Raw genomic sequence first — 23,458 nt, 5'->3', positions numbered from 1 at the left:
CGGACTCCTTAATTACGCTGCTGAAATCAGGAGTACTTCGAGACAGATGCAAAATTTATTAGCTATGTGAATACAATATAAACAATGTGAATACAATACAGATAATTATCTGTTTATATTTTCAAAAAATAAAGCCAGAATGTGGAGTATGTCATTTAAATATAAGGTGAAAAGCCCATACCGCAAGACTTTCCCGGTGACATCAGCACTTTCAAACATCTGCAATGGCGCTCATCTAGAACATTCTCGTGGACTTTACCGAATACCTCCGAGCTTGTAGGAAAGACTGTTCGTGAGCCTTCAAATTTTGGCTTCAGAAAGTATTAGTGGCAACATTAACAGCTCTAACCTTTTATTAGGCATTATATGTTTCTGTGTTATATATGAGCAAAATCAGAATATGTTCTGTCAAAAATAAAAACGTAAAAAAACACTGAGAATACATTACCTATATGCTAATATCTGGCACGATTATGCACGTTGATCTCAGACTGTGATTTGAAACATGAGGCAATAACTTTTCCCAGATTCCTAAATGAAGGGTCTATCTGTTCTTCTTGCCAGAAATTCAGAACATATTTAATGTCTGATAGCAGAGATATGCGGTGATGCTCGGTGTTTGTTTGTGAGTGATTCTTTGTGTGTGTTTAAGGTTTTAAATGGAAGATTCTAGCGGCATCTGTTTGCCATTTGATAAAGCAGCTTGTTTGAGCAGCTGAATTTAAACTCCAGCTGACAGCTGCAGGACAGATTAGGGATGATTCTCCGTGTCCCACAAAGAATTATTACCATTTCTTCAAGGACAAGAGACAAATATTTATAAAGTATATACATTTCTCAGGATAAACAATGGTTTGTATCAAATTCTGAGTGACAAATCTATTCAGACATTTCACATAACCAATCCTCTAAAGCGTGGATGTAAAGTGCTCAAGAACATTGAGGTAACCTTTTGAATCTGGAAAAAAAGAATTGATTTAGCTTTGGAAATTCACTTCACCTCAGAGCTGAAGCTCACAGCTGAGCATGAGGTTACAGTGGCTATAAGATGCACATATTCAAAAATTCTGTTAAAAATGAAAAAAACAACCAATGTTTTCTAATGCAGTGACCATTCTGTCAGTGGTGCTCGCTGTGCTTTTCACTTTTGTGACATTTTATATCCCAAATGTATTTAAGTTTTATTTGGCCTGCTTTGTATTTGCACTTCTGAACAGAAATTCTTTGTCAAAAATATATGCATTTATTTGTGCTGTTCATGCTCAAATGATACTTGGTGACGTTTGGTGGGGTCCTCTTGAATATTTTTGTGGTATTCTGATGTGAAAGTGTTTTCAAACACCTACTTAATATAATTCAGAAATCACTCTTTAAATACATTAGAGATACATTTTTATGATGGGATCAAAGTACAACAAGCATTAATTCATTACATGTAAAAGAAACTAAAGTTATAATATGCGATCTTTTGATATTGGTGCATGTATTGTATTTAATTTGTTGTGTTAATTAGATTTTGATCATCAATGAAAATACCATAGAACTGTACTATCTACGCTAAACATCAACAATTATTAGTTATGTTTGAATGTTTTAGGCAATAAACGATAAACAAAACATTCATTAGGTAAAAATTATGGAATGGATAATAAAATACAAGAAACAAAGATTATTACAGTAAAACACTAAAGTTTTTGAGTATCTTGAGTATTCTTGTGGTAAGTTAGTTGAGCAGTAAGTTTTCTGGTACTGAATTTCTGGAATGTGACAGTAAAAATATTCAATCAGTAGATTAAACCTGTTAAAGGCAGAAAATAAAACATTATTCAGAAGTCAGCTACAGATCCTATGAAAATATTACTTGTGGTTAGAGAACTGAATAAAAGTTGATTAATTGAAAGTTATTGGGGCTGTTATGAAATCATTCTTATAGTCAGAATATTGCTTGAAACAAAGGAATAAATTATGGAAATATGAAAGTGGATATGGTCCGGAGACTAAGCCATGAGGTATGCAAACTAATGTAAAGAAGCCATCCATCCATCCATCCATCCATCACCCCTCTGTTCATCATCCATCCATCCATCCATCCATCACCCCACTGTTCATCATCCATCCATCCATCCATCCATCATCCCTCTGTTCATCATCCATCCATCATCCATCCATTCATCATCCATCCATCTATCCATTCATCATCCATCCATCTATCCATCCATCTTGTAAACTGCTTTTTTGGTCAGGGTAGCCTGGAGGTTATCCCAGACATAAAACATTCTGAAATGATAAGTTGAGAAACTACTCACATTTACCGCTTGTCAGCCTTCCAAAGGAAATTAGACTGTTGAAATATGCAAAATATGTTATTATATGCAGTCACTGCTAACATGCAAATTCACTAAATGTTAAAACGTACACACTATTGCTTTATCTAGGTCACATACAATGGACAGCATATTTTTTATGGACTGAATTTTAGACCCCAGAAACTGGTAAAGCTGGCCACAGGCGTTGAAGTGCAGACTCACCTGCTGCCCTTTGATTGGCTTGCTGTAAAATCCCATGTCCACATGCTGACCCCTGTCTCCAGCACTCGCCTCCCCTAAACACAGATTCCCCAATGGGGCGACATAAAGCTAATTCAAGTCACTTTGACTCCTGGAAGCTGAGTTTCATACACACATTACTTAATCGTTCATATATATTTATCATTTCGCTGCTGAATAGTACTGGGCTGAATTTCGATGATCCCTTTCAACACCATGGAAAGTGATTCCACTCCTAAGGACACCTTAATGAAACCCAGCTGACTCTGATTGGACTAATTACCTTTCTGTATTTAAATAGTGTCCAATGGGTGGCTTCAGCTGATTGGGGCTCTGTGACAGCCTGTTCCCATAGCGATGTGTCATGTGCATCAGTTTGTTAGGTTAGTGAATTGATTTTACTCTCTTTGAGTATTTAAGGAGGCATATTTTATATTTGCAATTTCACTGACAGCTTCCCCTGGTCTGTTTGAATCCTCCTGTTCTGCGGCTTGACTGTGACAGACCTCTACTCAGAATCCTGGCACAAAGGCTATTAGCATCATTCGTTGTGAATTTCTGCGTATACATTATATATAATGGTGACAGAATAATGGTAGGCTTTCACATGAAGAAGCATACAGAGGATATTATATGAAGCCGCCAGTACGGCATAAATTTCTGTACAACCCAGGTCAACATTTTTTAAGTTTTCATTAGCCTAAAAAACAAGAACTGGTCTAAAAATACTTTGGAGAAATCTTAGTTATATTTGCTTCGTCGACCCCTCAGAAAATGACACCATATTTCCAGAGAATAACTTTTGTCCAACTCTGCATTCCGTTTTCATGACCTGCCCTCCTCTAAGAAGAGGGTGAAACCTGTTTATACAGTTGTGTGGGCAAACGTATCGTATAAATTTATACTGTAGGCTTGCTGACACGAGTGGCGAATGCACATATTGTAAACTGCAGCCATCAGTGACAAGCTGTTTGGAGAGTAACTCATGCAGAATCTTGCTTCATGGGATAATGTGACCCTTCTGGTTGAACGCAGGTTCTCTGTGGACTGCAGGCCATATGCATTAAGGCTCTGTGCAAAAGTTATACACGGTTTCTAAGGGCAACCTTGGAAATGTAACTTTTAATGTCCAGGGGAAAAAAATGGTGAGACTGATAAAGAACATGAAAGCATTCCGAGAAGCTCAGCGCCCCTGGAATTTGGAGGCGAGCACGTCTAGAAGACCCACCTGGGGTGTGATGAATGATGTTGATTTTATCTGTCAGGGAGAAGAGAGGCGGGTTTAACTCCAACGTGCCAGGCGCCAGCCCAAAGTCACTTTGATACCAATCCTGCTTCTGCAACATTAGCTGAGCTTAGTGGAACTTTGACCAGTCTGGGGACTGAGCGATATGCTGATTTTTCAGTGCTGATCTGATCTAAAGCCGCTTCAGATCATATACAAATATGCGACACATACAGAGATCAGAGATTATCCTTGCCCAAACCAATCGACTTGCCATTCATGTGAGCCTTATACGCATAGCAACCAACTTTACCATAGACGTTTTCATCGTCCTCCCGGTTGTTGATAATGCTTGCTCTCAACTGCCGCAGTTTCTCCTGCAAAATATTCCCGTTGTCATTCCAATATTGGCTTAGGCATTTATTATAAAAAATAAATCTCATTGTCTAGGGTGCATAGAACCCTTCACTGGAACCCTTTTACTTCACTGGAACCCTTTTACTTCACTGGAACTCTCCATGTTAGCACTGCTTAAGATGCCTTCTGTTGAGACCAACGGTTACCAAAATCCCACTAAAATTAAAATGAAAAAAAAAATGAGTGGGCAATAAAATACTAAAACGTTGGAAATTGATGGATAGAGAGAGTGCAAGCATAGAGCATAAAGAGGATATAATTCATCTGAGGTGCACTGAGAATGAAAGTAAAACAGGAAAGGAGTGAAAAATAGAAGCATATAATGTGTTTGAGAGAAGGAGACAATCAACAGGAAGTGACATCTGCTGAAAGGCCTGATGGGAAAGGATGGCTGCATCAGCTGGAGGTTACAGGGCAGCGTCCTGGGGAAGTAAAAATGGCTACAGCTTGCATGGTTAAACGATATGAGGCGTGGTGTCTAACACTGTAATGACTTTGGACAAAATGCATCATAATGACAATAATTAAACGGACCAGTTCTTAGGCATTGTCCAATCAAATGTCATCCATTTTGTCATATACAGTACTGTGTAAAAGTCTTAAGCAGTCAAAATAAATATTTAAAGCTATTTATATGGGTAGGGTTCGAGTCTCCTCCTGGGTCACGTGTGTGTGGAGTTTGCATGTTCTCCCCATGTCGTCGTGGGGTTTCCTCCGGGTACTCCGGTTTCCCCCCACAGTCCAAAAACATGCTGAGGCTAAATGGAGTTACTAAATTGCTCGTAGTTGTGCATGTGTGAGTGAATGGTGTGTGAGTGTGCCCTGCGATGGGCTGGCCCCCCATCCTGGGTTGTTTCCTGCCTCGTGCCCATTGCTTCCGGCATAGGCTCCGGACCCCCCACGACCCAGTAGGATAAGCGGTTTGGGAAATGGATGGATGGATTTATATGGGTAGTAAGTGCACTTTTGCTCAGAGGGAAAAAAACACAATTTAGCATTAGAATTTGAAAACTAGAAAGAATCTCTTCTGTTCTCAAAAAAGTTACTGATATCTACAGTAGCTGAATGACTATAAGAACACGGCTTCAGTTCCCAAACCTCTCTTCAGGGGCACCTCAGTCATTCCACGTATTTATTAAATTTCACCTCCAGCTCACTTAATCAATTAATTGAATTAGTTTGAAAAGGTCAATGAGATATTGATTAGCTATACGATGTGTGCTGGAGGTCAAGTCTAAAAACCACATGGGTGTTTTGGATGGTCGCTGTGAAATCCTGGGGTGGCTTTAGTAAAGCTTCTGAAGTGGCTCAGCTGACACACTTCGACAGGCATAACATCATAGTTTTACACCACTGCATATGCATTTATTCCTTAATGTCACTGCACCTTGTTTCAGGGCATCAGACATGTCTACACATAGCTATCATAACAATGGGAAACTCCATAGCACCGTCAGGATGTTATGCTGGAAAGGCGTCACCTGCTGGATGTCATCCAGGCCTCTTTGGACTTGCTGCCAGTCGCTGAACCTCTCCAAGGCTTCGTCCACGGTCAGGGTGCCCTTTTTGACCTGTTCTTGCAGCTCGATGAGCTCCTCCAGGCCGGGTGGCTGGTAGGGCGTAAAAGTGTCATAAGTAGAGGACATGTCCCGGCCCCTGGCTAAGAGAAATGAGAGACAATACTGTCGTCACAACACTACAGACAGCAGCAAGAAGGCTCTTGTGTGGCTAGGTCACTTTAGGTGGTATTTCCTAATGTGATGCCGGTGTGTCTAAATTAAGCTAAAAATGTTTGATGTGCAAACCGATTCAAGCTAGCGGGAAAATTGGAAATCGCCGATCTGTCCTAAGGATCAATGTCATCATATTGATGTCTCTGTCAGCTACCGTGTGTGTGTGTGTGTTTACAACAGGTAGACTTTTCACAGTGTGGCTTTTATCTAGAGAATTGATGTCCTATAAAAACCGACCAATCCCAGACTTGTCAGGGTGTGACTCCCATCACAAGCCGTACTCCGCTGCACAGCCGGGTCAGGTGCGAGTCCACATTCATGCTCACCTTGTTTACTAGGTAGAGAATAAAGTGTGTCCATGGTCCCCTGAGACATCTTCTTCTGGAATACTGCGGAAGAAGCACAGAACAGAGCTCAAGCCAAGGTACAGATATCTCCGAGGAAGCAATTCCCAAAGGAACCTTTAACACATGCATGCAGTAGCTGCTACAATAATTTCTGAAGGTCTCAACAGTCTCCAAAGGTGATTGACCAAGGTTAAGGTATCAGTTTATTTTTTTCTTTTTCCCGAGGACATTACTGTGTGCTTCAAATCTCCACCAGATGGCACCATAATCTCAATTTCGAAGGAGCAAATCGCATTACAGCCACTAACTTCTGGAAGGAAAAATAAAACATAATCCAGTGACTGAGTTTACTGAGGAGTAACACTTCCCTCCCCCTGCCCCCCCCCTTAAAAAGAATAACACAAATAACTTGAATCAGAGCAAATGGCGCATCTTTGGACAATCAACTGAGAAAATGAACCAAAGGAGAGTGAATGAATCACATTAATAATATTGACTGAGCAGTATAAACTTTGAATTATGTGCTGTGCAGATGTGCTGAGATGAGCAATTTTCAGCTTTGAGGATCCACAGTTCACTGCCATTTCTTTTTCTGGAGATCTTAGCATCCTGGGGCATTGCTGGACAGGGCTTGTTGGGGTTTCATCCTGGTGAGGGAGGTCTCTGGGAATACCCCATATCTCCATGATGCGGTGGAGACCCCAGCCCGTAACGTGATCCGACATGGGTCTGAACCTCCTCCGGGCCTTCCAGATCTTGGAGTCGCCCTTTGTAACCAAGTACCGAGCCATCATGCAAATGCATTATGGGAAACAAAAAAGCAAGAAGTGGTCTGCTGTAGATGCTACACTGGAGGTCAACCTCTGTATGGAAAGAGCCGGCCCTCTGGCAGGGAGGCTCTGCGACGCGCGAGGTCATCGGCTCCATGATCTTTCCCTTCCTTATCATTCCAAAGCATGGATACCAAATAGCTTCACCATATTCATAGTACTATCATCAGGACACTGCTAAGCATGTGAATCCATTCAGGTCACATAATGAAAATTTGAGAAACAACCTCTATATTCTTCACATTCCGTATCTCATTGCTGGTGTCTCTGATCGAGCCAAGGAACAGCCTGGCCTGTTCCAATAGACCATTAAGTGCTATTTGTGTCCTTTGCATTACTGAATTTACTGGACCAATACAGTTTTAGTACTTTGCGCAAGGGTAAGAGACCAAACAGTGAGTGTGGGTCCGTAACTTCATGAGTCATCAAGCTGTCTTCTTATAGGCTATTGAGGACTGCTGGTGTCTTGCCATTGGCCATTAATTGTTATTTGTCACATTTAGTGTCAGAGTGACTGGAAGAGAATGAATCAGCAAAGGCGGCACATGACCACTTGAAAAAGTAACACAGTATTTTCCGCATCTTAGAACACGGCCCTTCTGTATGAAGCGGGATGCCATGGGAGGCAGATTAATCTTCGGTTTGCTTCTGAAGCGAATTCGCCTCTGTGCATAACTGTGTCGTTCTAGAACACGGACAGAATCGGACTTTTGAGCAGCTCTGCACTACGCTGCCGGGGCACGGTTAGGTACAGTGTTGAATTTCAGGAGTGGCAAATCAGGGCCAGCCTTTGAAAATACCCGCCTACACATTGTTTTTGAGTTGTGAGAAAATTAGGCTCGAATGTTATAAAAAAAAAAAAAACAGCGGCTTATTTTTATGTTCCTGTTTTTTGCAGATGTATAGTTTTAACAAAACTGAGATGACGATTTAAACAAAGCAACAGAGCCTGTGATTTAGTTCTGCTGTGTTACTGTATGTGGTTTTAGTCGGACGGTCTTATCTTCACAAGGCTGGAAAATAGTTTGTGGGGCCCACACAAACTGTAATGGGGGGGGGGGGGGGGGAACTGCTGTGTTATGGTATCGGTCTGGCTGGATGAATCATGGGGGTGGGGGGTGGGTTGCGGAAGAGGCCGTGGAAGGTTTGAATGTTTCCAGTCGAGTCAAATCGAGTCACTCATTTGGCTAATTTTTGATTGGTAGGTTTGGAAAAAGGAACCCTAGATTACAGTAATTATCATTGTTAGAGAATGTAAAAAATCTGTACGAATACATTCTCTCTTATTTGGGTGGCATATTATGGCTCTACAAATACCCCTTCAGGCCAAAAGAGGCACCATACCCTTTGGACATTCCAACCTTACAGTATGTACTGATGAAAAGGACAAACCATAATTTGCGTGACATAAAACGGCATAATCCAGAAGGACGGGCACTTCTACACTGTTCTTCTGTTCTGGAACCTGTTAATATGTTAATATTACCATGGAAATGCGTGATTAAAAACACGTGATGAGAATCGGGGGGGTGGACTTTTCTTTTGGGCCGAATGTTGAGACACAGAGGTTCAGCAGTGGGGACCTGACCGCCGGAACGGAGGAGGCTGTGGGCCGCATGAACAGCCACGAATGGTGGTCGCTCCGGCTGCCAGACTGTGCTCGCAGATCCTGTGAGCACATCGGCGTGCTCTTCAGATCGGCCTAATTCCCAGCACGTGCGTATAGCATGCCGGGGCGGACATGAAAATGGTTCTCCCATTTGATTCGAGTCAGATTGTGGGTCTGGGGTATGTAACAGACTGCTGTCTCTTTTTAAGGTGATATGAGTTGTTAATTAAAGAAAAGTACAGAGAGGACTTGACCGAGTGAAAGTTCTCAACTTTATTGGCCTACAAGGGCGAGAGACCGTAACTGCATATTTAATCGAAACTGAGTTATGGCTGAAATTGGGTCTGGGTTTTATCTTGTGACAAAATGCCTTAGTTCGGCTGGAAAGCTTTGAAGGAAACTCCTGTTTCAGCTCCTGTTGGGAAGTTTAGCGAGAAGATGTCAGCTGAGGTGGCTGTTTGACACAGGAGCGAATATATATGTATGTACAGAAGGGGTGGCCACGTTGTTTTCAGGGTGGGGGCGGGACAAAAGTAAGATGGGGGACATCCAAAGAGGAAAAATGAAGACTGACATCTTTCTATTATGTATAGAAGAAAAGCCGCATTCTTAAATTACACAACAATTATGACTGTAATGTCTGGTTGTTCATGCTTATTTCCAGAAAAAGGAAAATATATTCCACTAATGTTTCCTAATTGTTGACTAAACACAAATCAGACACTCATGACCTCATAATTTTGTTTTTTTTTTGCGATTCGCTCTGCACTCTCTTTCATTAATATGCGTACAGCGGAACGGTCAGGACTCCGCCTCCAAACAGCTGCGTCCCGCAGTTTGCATCTCTGCTGCTAGGCAGCCTTAATGAACTCCTCCGTATCTCAGACATCCTGTCATGTCGCATTCGCTATTCTTTTTTTCCACGGTGATGATGAGAGTCACCATCATTCTGCAAAGCTCACTTAAGGCTCAGTTCAAAGTGATTGCGGAACAATGGAAATATGTTGAAAAGTAGGCAGTTACGCTACTAGGAATCCAGATCATAAGACACAAAAAAAATTTGTTATTTTTATGACCTTAATGGAAAGCCAAAGTAACGTAGAGGAAAAAGTAAAATTTCCATGAGTTGCATGAGGTTTGCCTGTGAAAGCCCATGTTTCAGGGTTTGCCTATGAAGGCCCTTTTTGGAGGGTTTGCCTGTGAAAGTATCATGAAGCGCTCGTCAGAAACCTCTTGTGGCCACGCCCCCCTCGTTAACCTTGTGTGAATTCCCTGTGTTTACCAGCTGTTGTCTATTGTCTTCATTAGTTGTTATTCCTGTTTGTTCCTTATGCCCCTTCGTTTGCCCATTAAATCCCTTTATATTACCCCAGTCCTTATCCCAGGCCTGCTTCTCTGGTCCATGCCTTGTAAGTCATAACAGAAAGCCCTTGTTGGAGGGTTTGCCTATGAAGGGCCTTCTTGAAGGTTTTGTCTGTGAAAGCCCTTGTTGGAGGGTTTGCCTGTGAAAGCCCTTGTCGGAGGGTTTGCCTGTGAAAGCCCTTGTTGGAGGGTTTGCCTGTGAAAGCCCTTGTTGGAGGGTTTGCCTGTGAAAGCTCTTGTTGGAGGGTTTGCCTGTGAAAGCCCTTGTTGGAGGGTTTGCCTGTGAAAGCTCATGTTTGAGGGTTTGCCTATGAAGGCCCTAGTTGGAGGGTTTGCCTATGACAGCTGTTGTTGGAGGGTTTGCCTGTGAAAACCCTCGTTGGTGATTATGATTCACCTAGGAGTAAAGTTGATTTTATGAACATTATTATCCATTAAAATATGTATAACATAGTTCCATCTCAGCCTAAAGCTACTATGGTCTCTGTTAAGAATGGAAAACAAAGGTCTCCAAGGAGCAAAATAAGAAATGTATGATATATGGTACCTAACAACTCAAGCCGCTTGGCTCCTTCGTCCCTTTACATCATTTCCACTACTGTAATTGTCCATTTACAAACCCCGGTACCTGTAATGAGCCTGGGTGACTCTGGGAAGTTCACCATCATTCATATTCAAATGATTAATATTTTGTATTAAGAAGGAAGTCAAGTGCATGCAAGTCATGAAATATTACATATGTGTTATCATGCGTGGGGAATAACTAGGTGAGACTAATCAGAGCATTGTCCTACCTTGAGCTATAAAGGGTGTATTGTCTTCTTTAGATGGCATGGTGTCTGGTCTTGGAGTTGGCGCCGGGGGTCGGTTGGCGATGATCACAGGCTTGTTGGAGGCCAGGATTGTGTCATACTCCTCATCAACACCTCCAAAGAGTGCATAAGGGTCCTCCTCTTCCTTCCCGTCCTGTTTGTTTCCCTCTTCTCCACCTTCCTCTCTGTCATCATTAGTGCTGTGATGACCTGAGGAATAAAGGTTGATGGCACAAGGACCAGGGGTGGACGGATGGACACACACACACACACACACACACACACACACACACACACACACACATTCCACCAATATTCACCCAAAAATGACTTGTCCACTCACCAGATGAACCCATCATTTCATAAACGCTGTTGTCTTCTTCCATGCTTGACCCAGCCTGCAACAGTAGGTGTCCTCAGTTTAGATCATTAGACATCAAAGTGGCACTTAGGTGACTTCTGTAATATTGCTTTTTTTGTTAGTAGCCTATTTACAAGTTATCTGGTGCAGTTGAAGCTCAACACCACAGTTTAGGATACAATGGCTATACCATGTGCCAAAGACCCTGGGGTCTAGATTTCAGGACATTCAGGTCAGAAGTCAGCACTCCCCGCCTCTGCCACAAATGGATCGGCCCAATCTGCCTGCTTCCAAACGGGCAAGACAACATAACTTTTGTGATGACCTGCCACAGAACGTGAGCTGCAATTTGCTCATGAGAAGACTGACAGTAATGATGTCTTAAAGGAAAAATGGTTAAACTAATCCACATATTGTCTCCTTTCAGGCAATATCGCTGCATGTCAGGTGCATCAATTTAAACACCGCATTTAGCAATATGATTAACAGCGGCTGAAGGGGACTCAGGCCTACCACAACAATCAGGCGGTTTCCGTGGAAACCAACCGAGTCATTTTTCAATCAGGAGTTCATGAAGACTGGCTTTGTCCGAGTTAAAATGATTATTTTTGCCTCTTTGTCACTGTGTGTACTCTATAAACCAAAACAAATGAGTTGACACATCTACACAATACAACACAAATACAAAATATAATAACAAAAAAACGGAACCTAGTTTAATGATTTTTATATAGCTTTGTTGCCCCATGTGAAATATCAATAATGACAAATATTTGTGAGAACCTTTGCAAGCTCCATTCATTATTTAACACATTCAGTGGTGCTGTTATGCTAGGGAATGTGGCTGTCCTCAGATGGGGATTTTTCACAGTCATTTTTACTTACAACTCTATGGTATCTTTCTTTTTTCAGGTGTGAGTTCACTCTGTATGCCTGAACAGGATAAGTTCTTAGTGGATGGATGGATGGATGGATGGATGGAGGTGTGGGTGCACACGCATACACACTGCACCTACTGCTCTGGATACGGTCGCTTTTCATAGCAGACGTAGGATGTAAGACAGAGTACAGGATGGGAGTCAGGCCATCCTAAGGATTTTACATGCGTACGCAAACGTGCACAAACTTCCTCATACGGTTACAAGCAAAAGGCAAATTAGACGATAACACTTTACATTAAGTGCACCTTCATAATGCCTTAATGCATTTGTAGAACATTCAGTGCAGTTTCATAATACATTCATAGAACATTCAGTGCACCTTCATAATGCATTCATAGAACATTCAGTGCACCTTCATAATGCATTCATAGAACATTCAGTCCACCTTCATAATGCATTCATAGAACATTCAGTGCACCTTCATAATGCATTCATAGAACATTCAGTCCACCTTCATAATGCATTCATAGAACATTCAGTGCACCTTCATAATGTATTCATAGAACATTCAGTGCACCTTCATAATGCATTCATAGAACATTCATAAGTAGTATGTAAGTATACCTTAACATCGTAACATACCTTAACAGTTTTTATATACATTAGTGGCAAACATTATACGATTATACAATTATAATCCTTGTTATTATCATATGTTTGTTAGTAATGTATATGAATGCATTATGAAGGTGCAGTGAATGTACCATGAACGCATAATGAATGCATTATGAGTGCCGTTAATGAAAAGTGTTACCAATTAGAGTTACCTGGTGTCACGTGTTTCGTATGAACAAAACATATTTCCCAAAACAAATTCTGTGTCTGTCCCCTGTTGGCCTTAATGCTTACATTATTGCATCATGGAAGTCATCACTCTCATCTCGATTGAAGCTTTGGTGTTATTGTGCTCCGTGCCCCTTCCAGAGCATAAGCAAACCCTGCTTTTGAGAAGGTTATCTCAGCCCTGCCCAGATCCTTTGTTCCACTTCACCCCGAAGATCTTCTGTCTGAGTGAGATTATTTTCTTTGGTTGCGATCCAACTGCAAAGTTTCCGTGTTATTTTCTATGCACCCTGTGGATCTGTACACAGCCGCCGGACGAACGGCACGCTGCCAAATAGCAGCCAGTACTGTGGGCAATTCCACTGAGAGAGCTTAGGGGCCGTGGGTAAAGTCGTCTATGTTGACGGCTTTGGAGTGGGAGGCCTCTGTCCCCCGTGAAGAGTCCGCCTCGGTGTCAGACGCGTGAAACAAACCTACGCCTGGCAGCCCAAGGAGTGGGAAGCAGTCCAGCGGCGTGTATACCCTCCACTGGGGAAGACGCCGGGACTCGGACAGCAGGGGGCAGCGTCGCGTTTGCAGAAACCTTCGCTGAGGGAGTCCTCGGCCTATTAGCGATGCAGCCCGGGGGCTACAGCCGTTAGCGTGGGAGATGAGGCTAATGACAGCCTATTTGCGAAGGCTGTGAGCAGGGGGAGGAGACCAGAACAGCAACCGGTGTCACCGTTTGCAGCAGTACCTAGAAACGCATTAATAAGGCAAAAAATAAACAAATAATGCCGGCTTATAGCAAAAGCCCGGCCACTCCTCTGCCAAACACATACCAGGGCATCTCGCGCACAGAAAGTCTCCACGCCTTCAAAACGCAACTTACTAACCATGACAGATTTTTTTTTTTCATAAGGAAGATACATGATATAACTATGCAGACAGCAGAGTGAAAACAAAACACTTAACACTTGAACATACTCACCCTGAAAAAGCCATGTTCTGTTACTTAGCAACCCTGGCGTTCAATAATAATAATAATAATAGCTCTTACCTTGCTTTTCCTATATGAATAACACCCATTATGCATTCTAAAATATGAATATATTCATCAAAGTATAAAAGCGGCATTACCAGATCCATAAGACTTGCTAATTATGTGGCAGAAGTGCGAAGTTTCGTGCAAAATAATTCTTTGATGTTCGGTACATAAGCGAAGTACTCGATGTATCCGCGTTATAATGACGAATTACAGGGGCACCTTTATCTGAGGAACACTGCGCATTTTTTTGTTTCTTGTTGTTTCCAGTACATAAAAATAGATTACTGTTATCAGTATTTCTGTGCTCATTTTTTTAAAATTAAGTTCGCAAATACAACATCAACATTAATACAAGCTACGGATCAATGTCACTGTTTGGCTGACAGCACCTTCTCGTCCTAGAGCAGGCGTCACTGTGCATAGGCAGGTTTGTTGGAAACTCGTGTACTGATGAGACACTGAGCTCTTCTTGACCCACTATTTACCAGAGGCGGAAAGTTCAGGTCCAGAAAGTACAAATCCAGACCGAGATTTTGTTTCAACCATCCAGCTGAGTCTAAAGAGTCACGTTCACAGAGTAACTCAACTGGTTGGTTGGAACAAAATCTTGGTCTGGATTTTTACTTTCTGGACCTGGAATTTCCACCTCTGCTATTTACACAGCGAAGAGCCCAGGATGTTTGGCTAAGCTCAGCTAGCTGGTTTGCTACCAGAGTGCCCCTGGAGAGTATACCCATGGCACAGTGTTTCCAATCCGGTCCTCGGGGACCCACAGTCGGTCCACGTTTTTGCTCCCTCCGAGCACCCTCCCAGACAGTGGGCTGTCTGTGGGTCCCCAAGGACCGGATTGGGTAACACTGCTGTAGTACATGGAGGGCACAGCAGACTGGAGCAAAATTCACAGTCCTCAAGGATCCAGTGAGTGATTGCATAGTTCTTCCAGTTTTAAAAAGTCAGCAGAACAGGACAAGTAGGCCAGACTCCAGCTACATGCAATGCCACTTCTCCACTCTAACATGGCCATTATTCATTAGACCTGCTGCTGCAGGACATACTGACACCCAAATCCCAGACAACCTTCCTCCCACTGCCACCCCCTCAGCTTAACCACCAGGGGGCACTAGAGAGCAGGAGCTGACTGATTGTGGTTAAGCTTCTGTGATCCTGCTCCATAACTGGGCAGACGCGTGAGAGAGAGGGACCCAGTGAAGCAGGACAGGACGCCCCCATTATAGGAGAAAACACCCTTCCAGGATTCTTCCTATTTGATACCTCCTGAAAACCTCCAGTCAACCTGTTTAGTGAAAATGCGCACATTTACAGACCCCAACCACAACCCCAACCCTAATACAACTGCTGTCCTTCCAGAAAAAAATACGACGCATAAATGGCTCAGGGATTCATCAGAAATGGCACAATTTGCAGTCTTGTACAAATTTTACATTGTGTAAAATGTATTCACGAACAGAGCTAACTATTTACAATCACAGTGGAATAAATTACAGTTTATTACCATATTATATGTCCATTGGCGTGAATTATTACCGAAGGGCTCTTCCAGAAGTTCATTTCATTATGTTGCCCCTTTAATGATTTCTGGTTAATAAGTCCAAAGGCCTGCTGTCAGTGGTGGAAGGTTCAGTCAAGTTTCGCTTTGCTGTGCTCCACTTTGCTATGATCATCCCCACTGCCTGGGTTGCATAAACAAACTTTTATCCTGGGCGTGGGTAGGACCTGATGAGGTCATTTATCTTCCCCTGCATTAAGGGATTCTCTCGCATCCCGCCCATTGCTTTGCCGACAGGACGGGGCGGATTCCAGGCACATCCTGGTATTTAACGTGTCGGCTTGCCGTCGTGGCATGATCCAGTCACCGGCGCTTTTCTGCAAACTCTTTTCTGCAAACTCTTTTCTTCCCCCGTTTCTCCAAAGCTCCTTTGTTTGAGCTTTACAGGAATTAAGTGAGCTCAGCCCATTAGCAACAGTAGCTTAATACGACCTGGTTTCCAGTGAATGGACGTCGGTCCATCGCAAGGCGTTTGCTCGAACCCACCCACGCAGCCCAGTTCACCCAGACTGTGAAAGTTCACCTGTCCAGAATGGCTTTGCCACATAGTAACTGGACAACATAGACCGTTTACATTCTACCTACAAATAATTAGTACTGAGTGAACAGGGTTGTGGTGAAATATCTGTTACTGGAAGGTTGCCAGTTTGAATCTCATCTTCAGCAGAATAGTCACATCTAGCCATTAAACCTTCAATATGCTCCAATACTTGGCTGACTCTGCATTTGAACCCCAAGCTATGCTCTAAGCTGTATATAAATGTGTGCGTAAGGAGAGAAGATGGATATGTGAACACTAAAGCACCCCTATGTTCCTGTACTTGTGCAAAGGGCAGATTGAAGCGTCATGTCATCCATCCATCTTCCAAGCACTTGGTGTCCCCTGGATGGAATACCAGTCCATCACAGAAATCACACACTATGGCCTATTCAGAATGCATGCCTTTGGACTATGAGGCTCCCAGTAAGCCTCCCCTGCACACAGAAGTACAGAGTACTTCTTCAGTTTCCCAACCCAGATCTGTTTCCCCAACAGATGGTCCACCTTTTCGCTGCCCCCCCAACTCCTGGTAGCAAAAACATGGACTGTCTGTGGGTCTCCGGGAACCACACTGGGAAACACTGCTCTAAAGGATCTCAAGGAACGGAAGTCCCGAAGCTCACCTCGTAGCCCAACCACACACCTCCGCGTTGACTGTTCTGGTTTCTCTCAGGCTCGGTCACGCGCTGCCTGGTTCTGTTTCATAACAAACAGCTCAGTTATGGGCGACCTCGCGTTACAAATCATGGAATGGAACAAACCCAGGTTCCCACACGCAACAGCTGCAGTGTGCAGTCCCACCGCTGTTTGTTTTCACTCTTGCGCTGACCTCAAAGTGCTGATGCGGTGCTTCTAATGCTTCGCAACATGTTTACAATGAACACAGTGAAGCAGCGGCTCATGTGTGCTGGCAAATAGTGAAGCAGGAGCTCCTGTGGTGGTACACACTTAAGGATCTACATGTGGGTGTAGCACAACATCCCCCATCTCTAGCACAACAGGACATAGACATAGCGTGCGCAGGGTTAGCACCAATGAGATGATTTGTCTAAATTACTCTTATTGCAGTGTTTGCAGCATCTGATATATTACCCTGATACAGAAGTCGCAGAACCCCAGCAAAAAGAAAGATTCATGAACACAATATATTCCTCCATCATGAAATCAACGATATTTGATAAAGCTCCCGGTAAACTGAACGTCCTTGTGCGCCGATGTTGTTTTTAGCTTGCTTACCCCGCAGCACACATAATCCCTTACTTACAAAACTAATAAAGGAAGCCTTCTTTTGAGAAGAAGAGCACAATGGCGTAATTTTTGATGCATTTGCCTAACGACCACAGAGTGAAAGGGGTCCTGTGAAATTCGAACGCGGGCATGCTATTCAAATTGCAAACAAATCGAAGGCAACAACACCGATCGCCCTGCCGTTACATGGAAATGCCCATGCAAAGGTGTCACGTGACAATAAAGGCGGGGACAGGTGGGTGAGTACAGAACGGCAGAAGATTCAGGAGACCGAGGTGGCAGCTGGTCACCTAACAGCCCTGTGGGAAAACGAATGCAAACCACCTCACTCACAAGTGGACTCAGGCCGACTTATTAATAAGCACCCTAAAGTAGAACAAAATACACCATTCAGTGGCTTAACATACACTTTCAATGTGGTTACCTGCACACCACGTCTTATAACTTCACACTTATACCCATTGTTAGCTGAATATAGCAGGATAATAGCAGATGGCTAGGTTTCCGTTACCATGGTAATGAAACCAAGCTGACCTTAATTGGACTAATTACGTTATTAGGGTTTAAAAATGGACAGCTGTGCAGCTTTGAGCGATATTTGAGACGCTGTGTCCTTGGAGAGGTGTACTGGGCGCGTGGGTTTGGTAAACAAATTCAAACCAAACTAAATGTGTTTTCTTTAGACTGATGGTCTTCTGTTCGTTAGATTATTGTGGATTTTTTTAAGGGGCCACAACCAGATCTGGATTGGGGTTTAAAATCTGCCCTGGACTTTGTAGTACCCTGGGGTAAATTTTATGAAGCGGGGGGTCCCCACAAGGAAATTTGGTGGGGGGTAGCCCCATGATAACTTTGTCAATATGCCAGAGCTTGGACCTTGGTCCCATGTCAAGGTTGCCTCCCATTCATTCTGCAGTTCAGTTCACCGTCTTACAAAAACCGTGCCTCTGACTCTGAAGTGAAATGAAGGTGACAGTCATTGTCATTGTCGATGCACCACAACAAAATGCATCCTCTGCATTTACCCCAGATGTGACATAGCGGGGGCCACTGTTATTTAGCACCCAGGGATCACAAGGGATCCAATCACAAGCATGCTTCACTACCCATTAGGCCATCACTGCCCCACTGTGGGGGTTGGGGGTGTCAGGTACTGGGACGGGACAGAACACTGGACCCGGAATACAGGAGACCTGGTTTATTAGATGCAAGCGTACAAAACCCAAGGGACGCAGCGGAGGAGTCTAGCCGAGAGAGTCAGTCCTACGCCGACACGCCACAGAGGGAAGAGGGCGACACAGGAGGATGAGATGGGTAGGGGATGCAGGCAGGGCAGCAGGAGCAAGGAAAGGAAACAACTGACAGAGGTTAGACGCTCAGTAAGGCTCAATCCAGGACGGCAACAATACTTGGAAATCTGTGCAAAGTAGCAATCATCTCTTGACTGCAGCCGGACTGCTTGCAGCTGGCGTGCCGCGCCTATGTGGGCGTGGCTGCTGGTGCGGGTATGACGGGGGGGGCTTATGTGTGAAACTAAATCTAGAAGCAAAGACTGCATGGGAGCGAGCTGTAAAATGGACAAAAGCCTGCTGTTAGCCTCAGAAAGGACGGCAAACTGTTTTTTGAGATATGGACAAGAATGACAACAATGGACATAATATGCCAGCACAAAGGAATAATCTGCTCAAAGAGGGGCCTACATTTTAATTGCATTGCATGAACAATATAAGGATCAATATAATGAGTAATTAAGACTTACTGTAGATATTTTGCATTTATTGATATTTATATCAGTGTCGTGGTCAAGTGTCTGTATATCTCAGTTATTAATGTGACTGTTTTCGTATATCATACACACTCTCCAACATGGACTGATGGAATGACGTGCTGTAAATGATCTTCATCATTCATTTCAGGCAACTGAGGTGGAAACCCATTTAAATAGCCGACACGTCTTATTAAATCCTTTAAGCTTGCCTTAATGAAGTACCTCGCTCAAGAGCGCCACAGCGAATCTACTCTGTGGACGCCAACCTGCAACTTTTGTATGAGGTGAAAAGTTCAGAATCCAGAAAGTGCAAATCCAGACCAAGGTTTTGTTTCAACCAACCAGTTGAGTATAAAGAGTCACATTCACAGAGTAACTCACCTGTGTGGATGAAACAAAACTTTGGCCTGGATTCGCACTTTCCGGATCCTGAACCTTCCACCTCTGCTTTGTAGTTGAAACTGCTGCTCTTCCAGCGATTGTCTACCTGTTGTGTGTGTGAGTGTTAGCGAACAGACGCCTGCTACAGACCATAAAAACGGAGCGGAGACGACGTCCCCAGATTGCACCCTGAGGTCAGTGGCTACATTGGTAGGCAGCAAAACAAACGTTCAGCGGCCATAACTTCTCAGATGTAGGCAAAGCGCTACATTTATATTTATTTACTTTTGTCCAAAGTGACATACAGATGAGGCAAATGGCGCATTACAAGTCAAAAGACTTAAGAGCAGCTAGACTGAGCTTCCCATGAATGCCCAGGTGCAAATGTCAACAGAACAGGAGCAGGAGCTACACAAAACCTTCCGACAAAACAATAACCTAACAAGACAATTTAATGATCTATTGAATGATCCAAGAGAATACAGTACAAGAAACACCCCAAGACTGAAAAGTGAGGCAGACTCAACTTTTATTAATAAAAACATTCTTGGGATGTGAAATCCGCATTCCAGTGGATGTTCCTCTGACTGAAATCCATCCAACCTTCAGGAATGTTCTACATAAATCACAAAGGACACTCCCTGAACATTAGGTTACAGGTGTAATTTTGTTAAAAGTTTAGACCGACATTCCTTAGCCTATTTAAAATTCTTAATGGAAACATAATGGTCCGGAACACTACCTGATGTATTTTGTGTTTGGGAAAACCTTTCCAGAGTACTGCTGCAATGTACTGTTGACAATTCAAGGCCGAGGACACTAGCAGGAGTTCCATGTCATGTCTACAGCTAAGGGTCCTGTTCCCCCCTTTAGATTCGCTTATCAGTCCATGGCTAATCTCTTTATGAGCCAGCGGCAAAGTGACTGCCACATGGTGGCTTTCATACGAGAACAGAAAGCTTTGCACATGCCCAGCGCTAACCGCGTATGGCCGTGTTTACGTAAGTTTGTGGTGAAGAAGTGAATCAGTAATGGCAGCAACACACTTAAAACCTGCAATTTAAAGAATGAGTTATACATGGAACAAGATGAAAAGCATTCCATGAGGAATCTTAACTTATTGCTAAACAATTAAAAATAAACATATATTACATGATTAACATTAGTGAAAGTGCTATCTAGTGATGTGAGAGGGGTTAACATGGAGGTGTTACATTGCTGAATGTGTTGATTGCAACAGTCCCTGCAGGCTCTCCTTACAAACAAGTTTAAGCAAATTTATCCCAAAATATACATCATAAGCTCTTGCTAAAACAAGACTGCACTCCACAGAATGATTCCTAAGGTAATCCTACTATTTCCTATTACCATTTTGGTTCTAAACTAAGGATGTCATCCAAATATTTCATTCTAATTGAGGAACTGTTCTGTATTACTCAAGCACAATAACAGGGCTTGTTTTGAGCATGAATCAGCAGCCCTTTAAATTCAAGGCTATAAGTTAAGCGCCACCTGCAGTTTGGGAGGAAGGGAGCAGTTCTCCCAGGTTTCATCTACGATCCAGTGGATGATTTTGGAAATTGGCTGCAGTGTGACATCATCACATTCAATCAGTGCTCTTCCTCTGATTTACGCAGTCTACCTTAAATGCCACCGGAACAATCTGAAGAGTCAATCATATGATATGAAACAGCTGTATTGAATACACGCACATACTGCACGGATCCAAGCTAGTGTCATCTGAATTTACGTTCAAACAAACAATCCCAAAACTGGCTGCATGTTTGCCCCGTTGATGCATAAGCTTGGTTGACTTGAAATAACACGAAAGGCATTTCCCATAAGGCTATTCAACTGAAGTGTCATGCGATTGGATAGTTAAACGGTGGACCAGATTAATTTTTGAGGGTCATCCTGAGAGCTAACATGACTGTCAATAACTCTGGCGATTGGGAAAACAACAGAATACTGAGTGATTCTTCAACAACTGATGACAGAGCTTTGTATGGAAAGAAGAGTCTCACCACCCCCCCCCCCACCCAGAGATGTTGCCTTTTAATCCAGATGAAGTGTGAAAGGGGGGGTGTAAGTGCCATCCACAGAAACAGAAATCTTTCCAGATTTTTTTTTTTTGACAGATTAATGTGCAATGCAGGCAAACACAGCGAGACCGACAGAGCACCGGAACGCACACAGTCTACAACACACGTGAACAGCAAACATGCGAACAGCTCCAAACGATCATGTCTAATTTTAATCAAAGAAGTCCTGCAGGGGAGCGATGCACACGCTGGAATTCATCCCGCCGGGCGGTTCTACGCCGTGCGTCTTCACAGAGCACCGAAGCACCCTCTACTCAATCGTGGTCAAGCTAAATCACACAACGGCTGCCTGGATTTGCATCCAATTTACATTTCATTTACATCGAGGAAAAATATTAGGTTTTTAAATGTACAGCTCTAGAATATGGCTGCGATGGAATGAATCAATAACCTAAAGAAGCAAGACTTCAAGGTCAGTGCATATAATTGCATATAAAAAGATATTAAGTAACTAACTAAATATTTAAAGACTGAAAAGGGAGTAAGATTTGTACCCTGTATCTGTACCCAGTTTTCAACAACGGGGTGAAAAAGTAAATGAAAGCTCGATTGTGATGGGGATTTTCCTGATGTCTCGCTCCTCACTAAGTCATGTTCTTCTCAGGAAGTGGAAGAGAGATGAATAAGGTGGAGCAGCATCTGCATGCAATCTGCAGCCATTCTGAGGTCTGGGCGGTGGCACGTGGAAGGCTCCGCCCCCCATTCTGACGCATCAGAACAAGCTGACCTGTCTTTTGCCCATTTCAAGTGGTTTGTTTTGATGTGGCTCACTGGCCGAACATGACGCCAGTGATTTTCATCGCTATTTTTAACTTTTTTTTTTTTTTTTTGCCTTATTGTCAGCTATAAAGGCCAGTGTCAGATATTCAGATTACCCCAAACACCAAGACATACTTCCTGTCTGGACGTGGCACCCGGCTTTATTCAACTGGTGATAATTATGCTTGGCAAAATGGCAACGATACATGCGCCGACGGTCACATGACCGTGGTAGATCATTACACGAGTACAGGTGCAGGCTTGGACCCCGCTGCCACACAGCAGGTCAAAATCAAGGCAATCAGGAGGCTGATTTTCCTTGACGCTGTGGAATTGCTACGTGATCTGCAGGTTTTTGCAATTATTCCATGCATCCACCTTCCCTGAAATTACCGGTAAAGTAAAATAAGCGTTCCTCAGTGTTAATTACTGGGGAAATTTGCACTCCTGGTCAGCTGGGCCCATCCTGAGTCTTGAAACCGAAAACTCTTCGGTCACAGGTGCTTCGCTGTTCTTCACTGCGACGCTGCCTTCATGCGGCGCATAAACACTGCTCACCATTTCCATGACATCTGGTGTAGAGACAGTATTGTAGCCAAACCCGCAAAAGTAAAACAGTTTATATAAGCGGGTCTAAATGGACGGCTCAGGAGCAAGGCCAAAAACCTACTGTAAATAATTTGGGAACAATTCACTTATCAAGGGGTGGCAAGACCGGCGTCAGCCAGCACCGGAGCACTTGGCTTAGGACAGTATAAGTAGGCCCATTCAGTGAGCTGCACACCCGCAGGCGCTCACCCAGGAATACAGTGACTCATTCACTCCCCCCCGACCCCGGCAGGTGAGAGCAGAGTCTCTGACAGGCGGAAGACAGCTGGCTCGCGCCTCCCCTGCGGAGCAGAGTGCCTCGGACTGCCGAGAGGAGAGTCCAGGAAACGGCGAGGCCACATGCCCCTGACAGCCTAGCGATGTCGAGCTCGGGCATCTACCGCAGCTGGCTGGAGCTCTGTAGGCTGGCTGCCTGTCCGCTTGGGGGTTCTGTGCTCATGATCAGAAGGTTGCTGGTTCAAACGGATGGATGGATAGACTTCTGTATACA

At 43.6% G+C, this 23,458-nt stretch overlaps 1 protein-coding gene across 3 annotated transcripts in view; it reads right to left on the bottom strand.

Annotated features, from left to right (window-relative positions):
* Positions 1-33: 33 nt before the first annotated feature.
* Positions 34-23,458, bottom strand: part of LOC125704539 (B-cell scaffold protein with ankyrin repeats-like) — a 50,033-nt gene continuing 26,608 nt past the window's right edge. For all 3 annotated transcript variants that reach the window (XM_048970200.1, XM_048970201.1, XM_048970199.1), the window contains exons 9-17: positions 11,225-11,279; positions 10,864-11,091; positions 6,248-6,310; positions 5,670-5,848; positions 4,085-4,148; positions 3,775-3,804; positions 2,529-2,602; positions 2,307-2,341; positions 34-1,798 (exon numbers count right to left, since the gene is read on the bottom strand). In XM_048970200.1, the coding sequence (XP_048826157.1) occupies positions 2,309-2,341; positions 2,529-2,602; positions 3,775-3,804; positions 4,085-4,148; positions 5,670-5,848; positions 6,248-6,310; positions 10,864-11,091; positions 11,225-11,279 (726 nt within the window). In that variant the 3' untranslated portion in view covers positions 34-1,798; positions 2,307-2,308. The remainder of the gene's footprint in view (positions 1,799-2,306; positions 2,342-2,528; positions 2,603-3,774; positions 3,805-4,084; positions 4,149-5,669; positions 5,849-6,247; positions 6,311-10,863; positions 11,092-11,224; positions 11,280-23,458) is intronic.

Source organism: Brienomyrus brachyistius, chromosome 12 (assembly GCF_023856365.1).
Source record: "Brienomyrus brachyistius isolate T26 chromosome 12, BBRACH_0.4, whole genome shotgun sequence".
Taxonomy (NCBI): Eukaryota; Metazoa; Chordata; class Actinopteri; order Osteoglossiformes; family Mormyridae; genus Brienomyrus; species Brienomyrus brachyistius.
The sequence above is the reverse complement of the archived record's forward strand: the minus strand, read 5'-3'. Positions and strand labels throughout refer to the sequence as shown.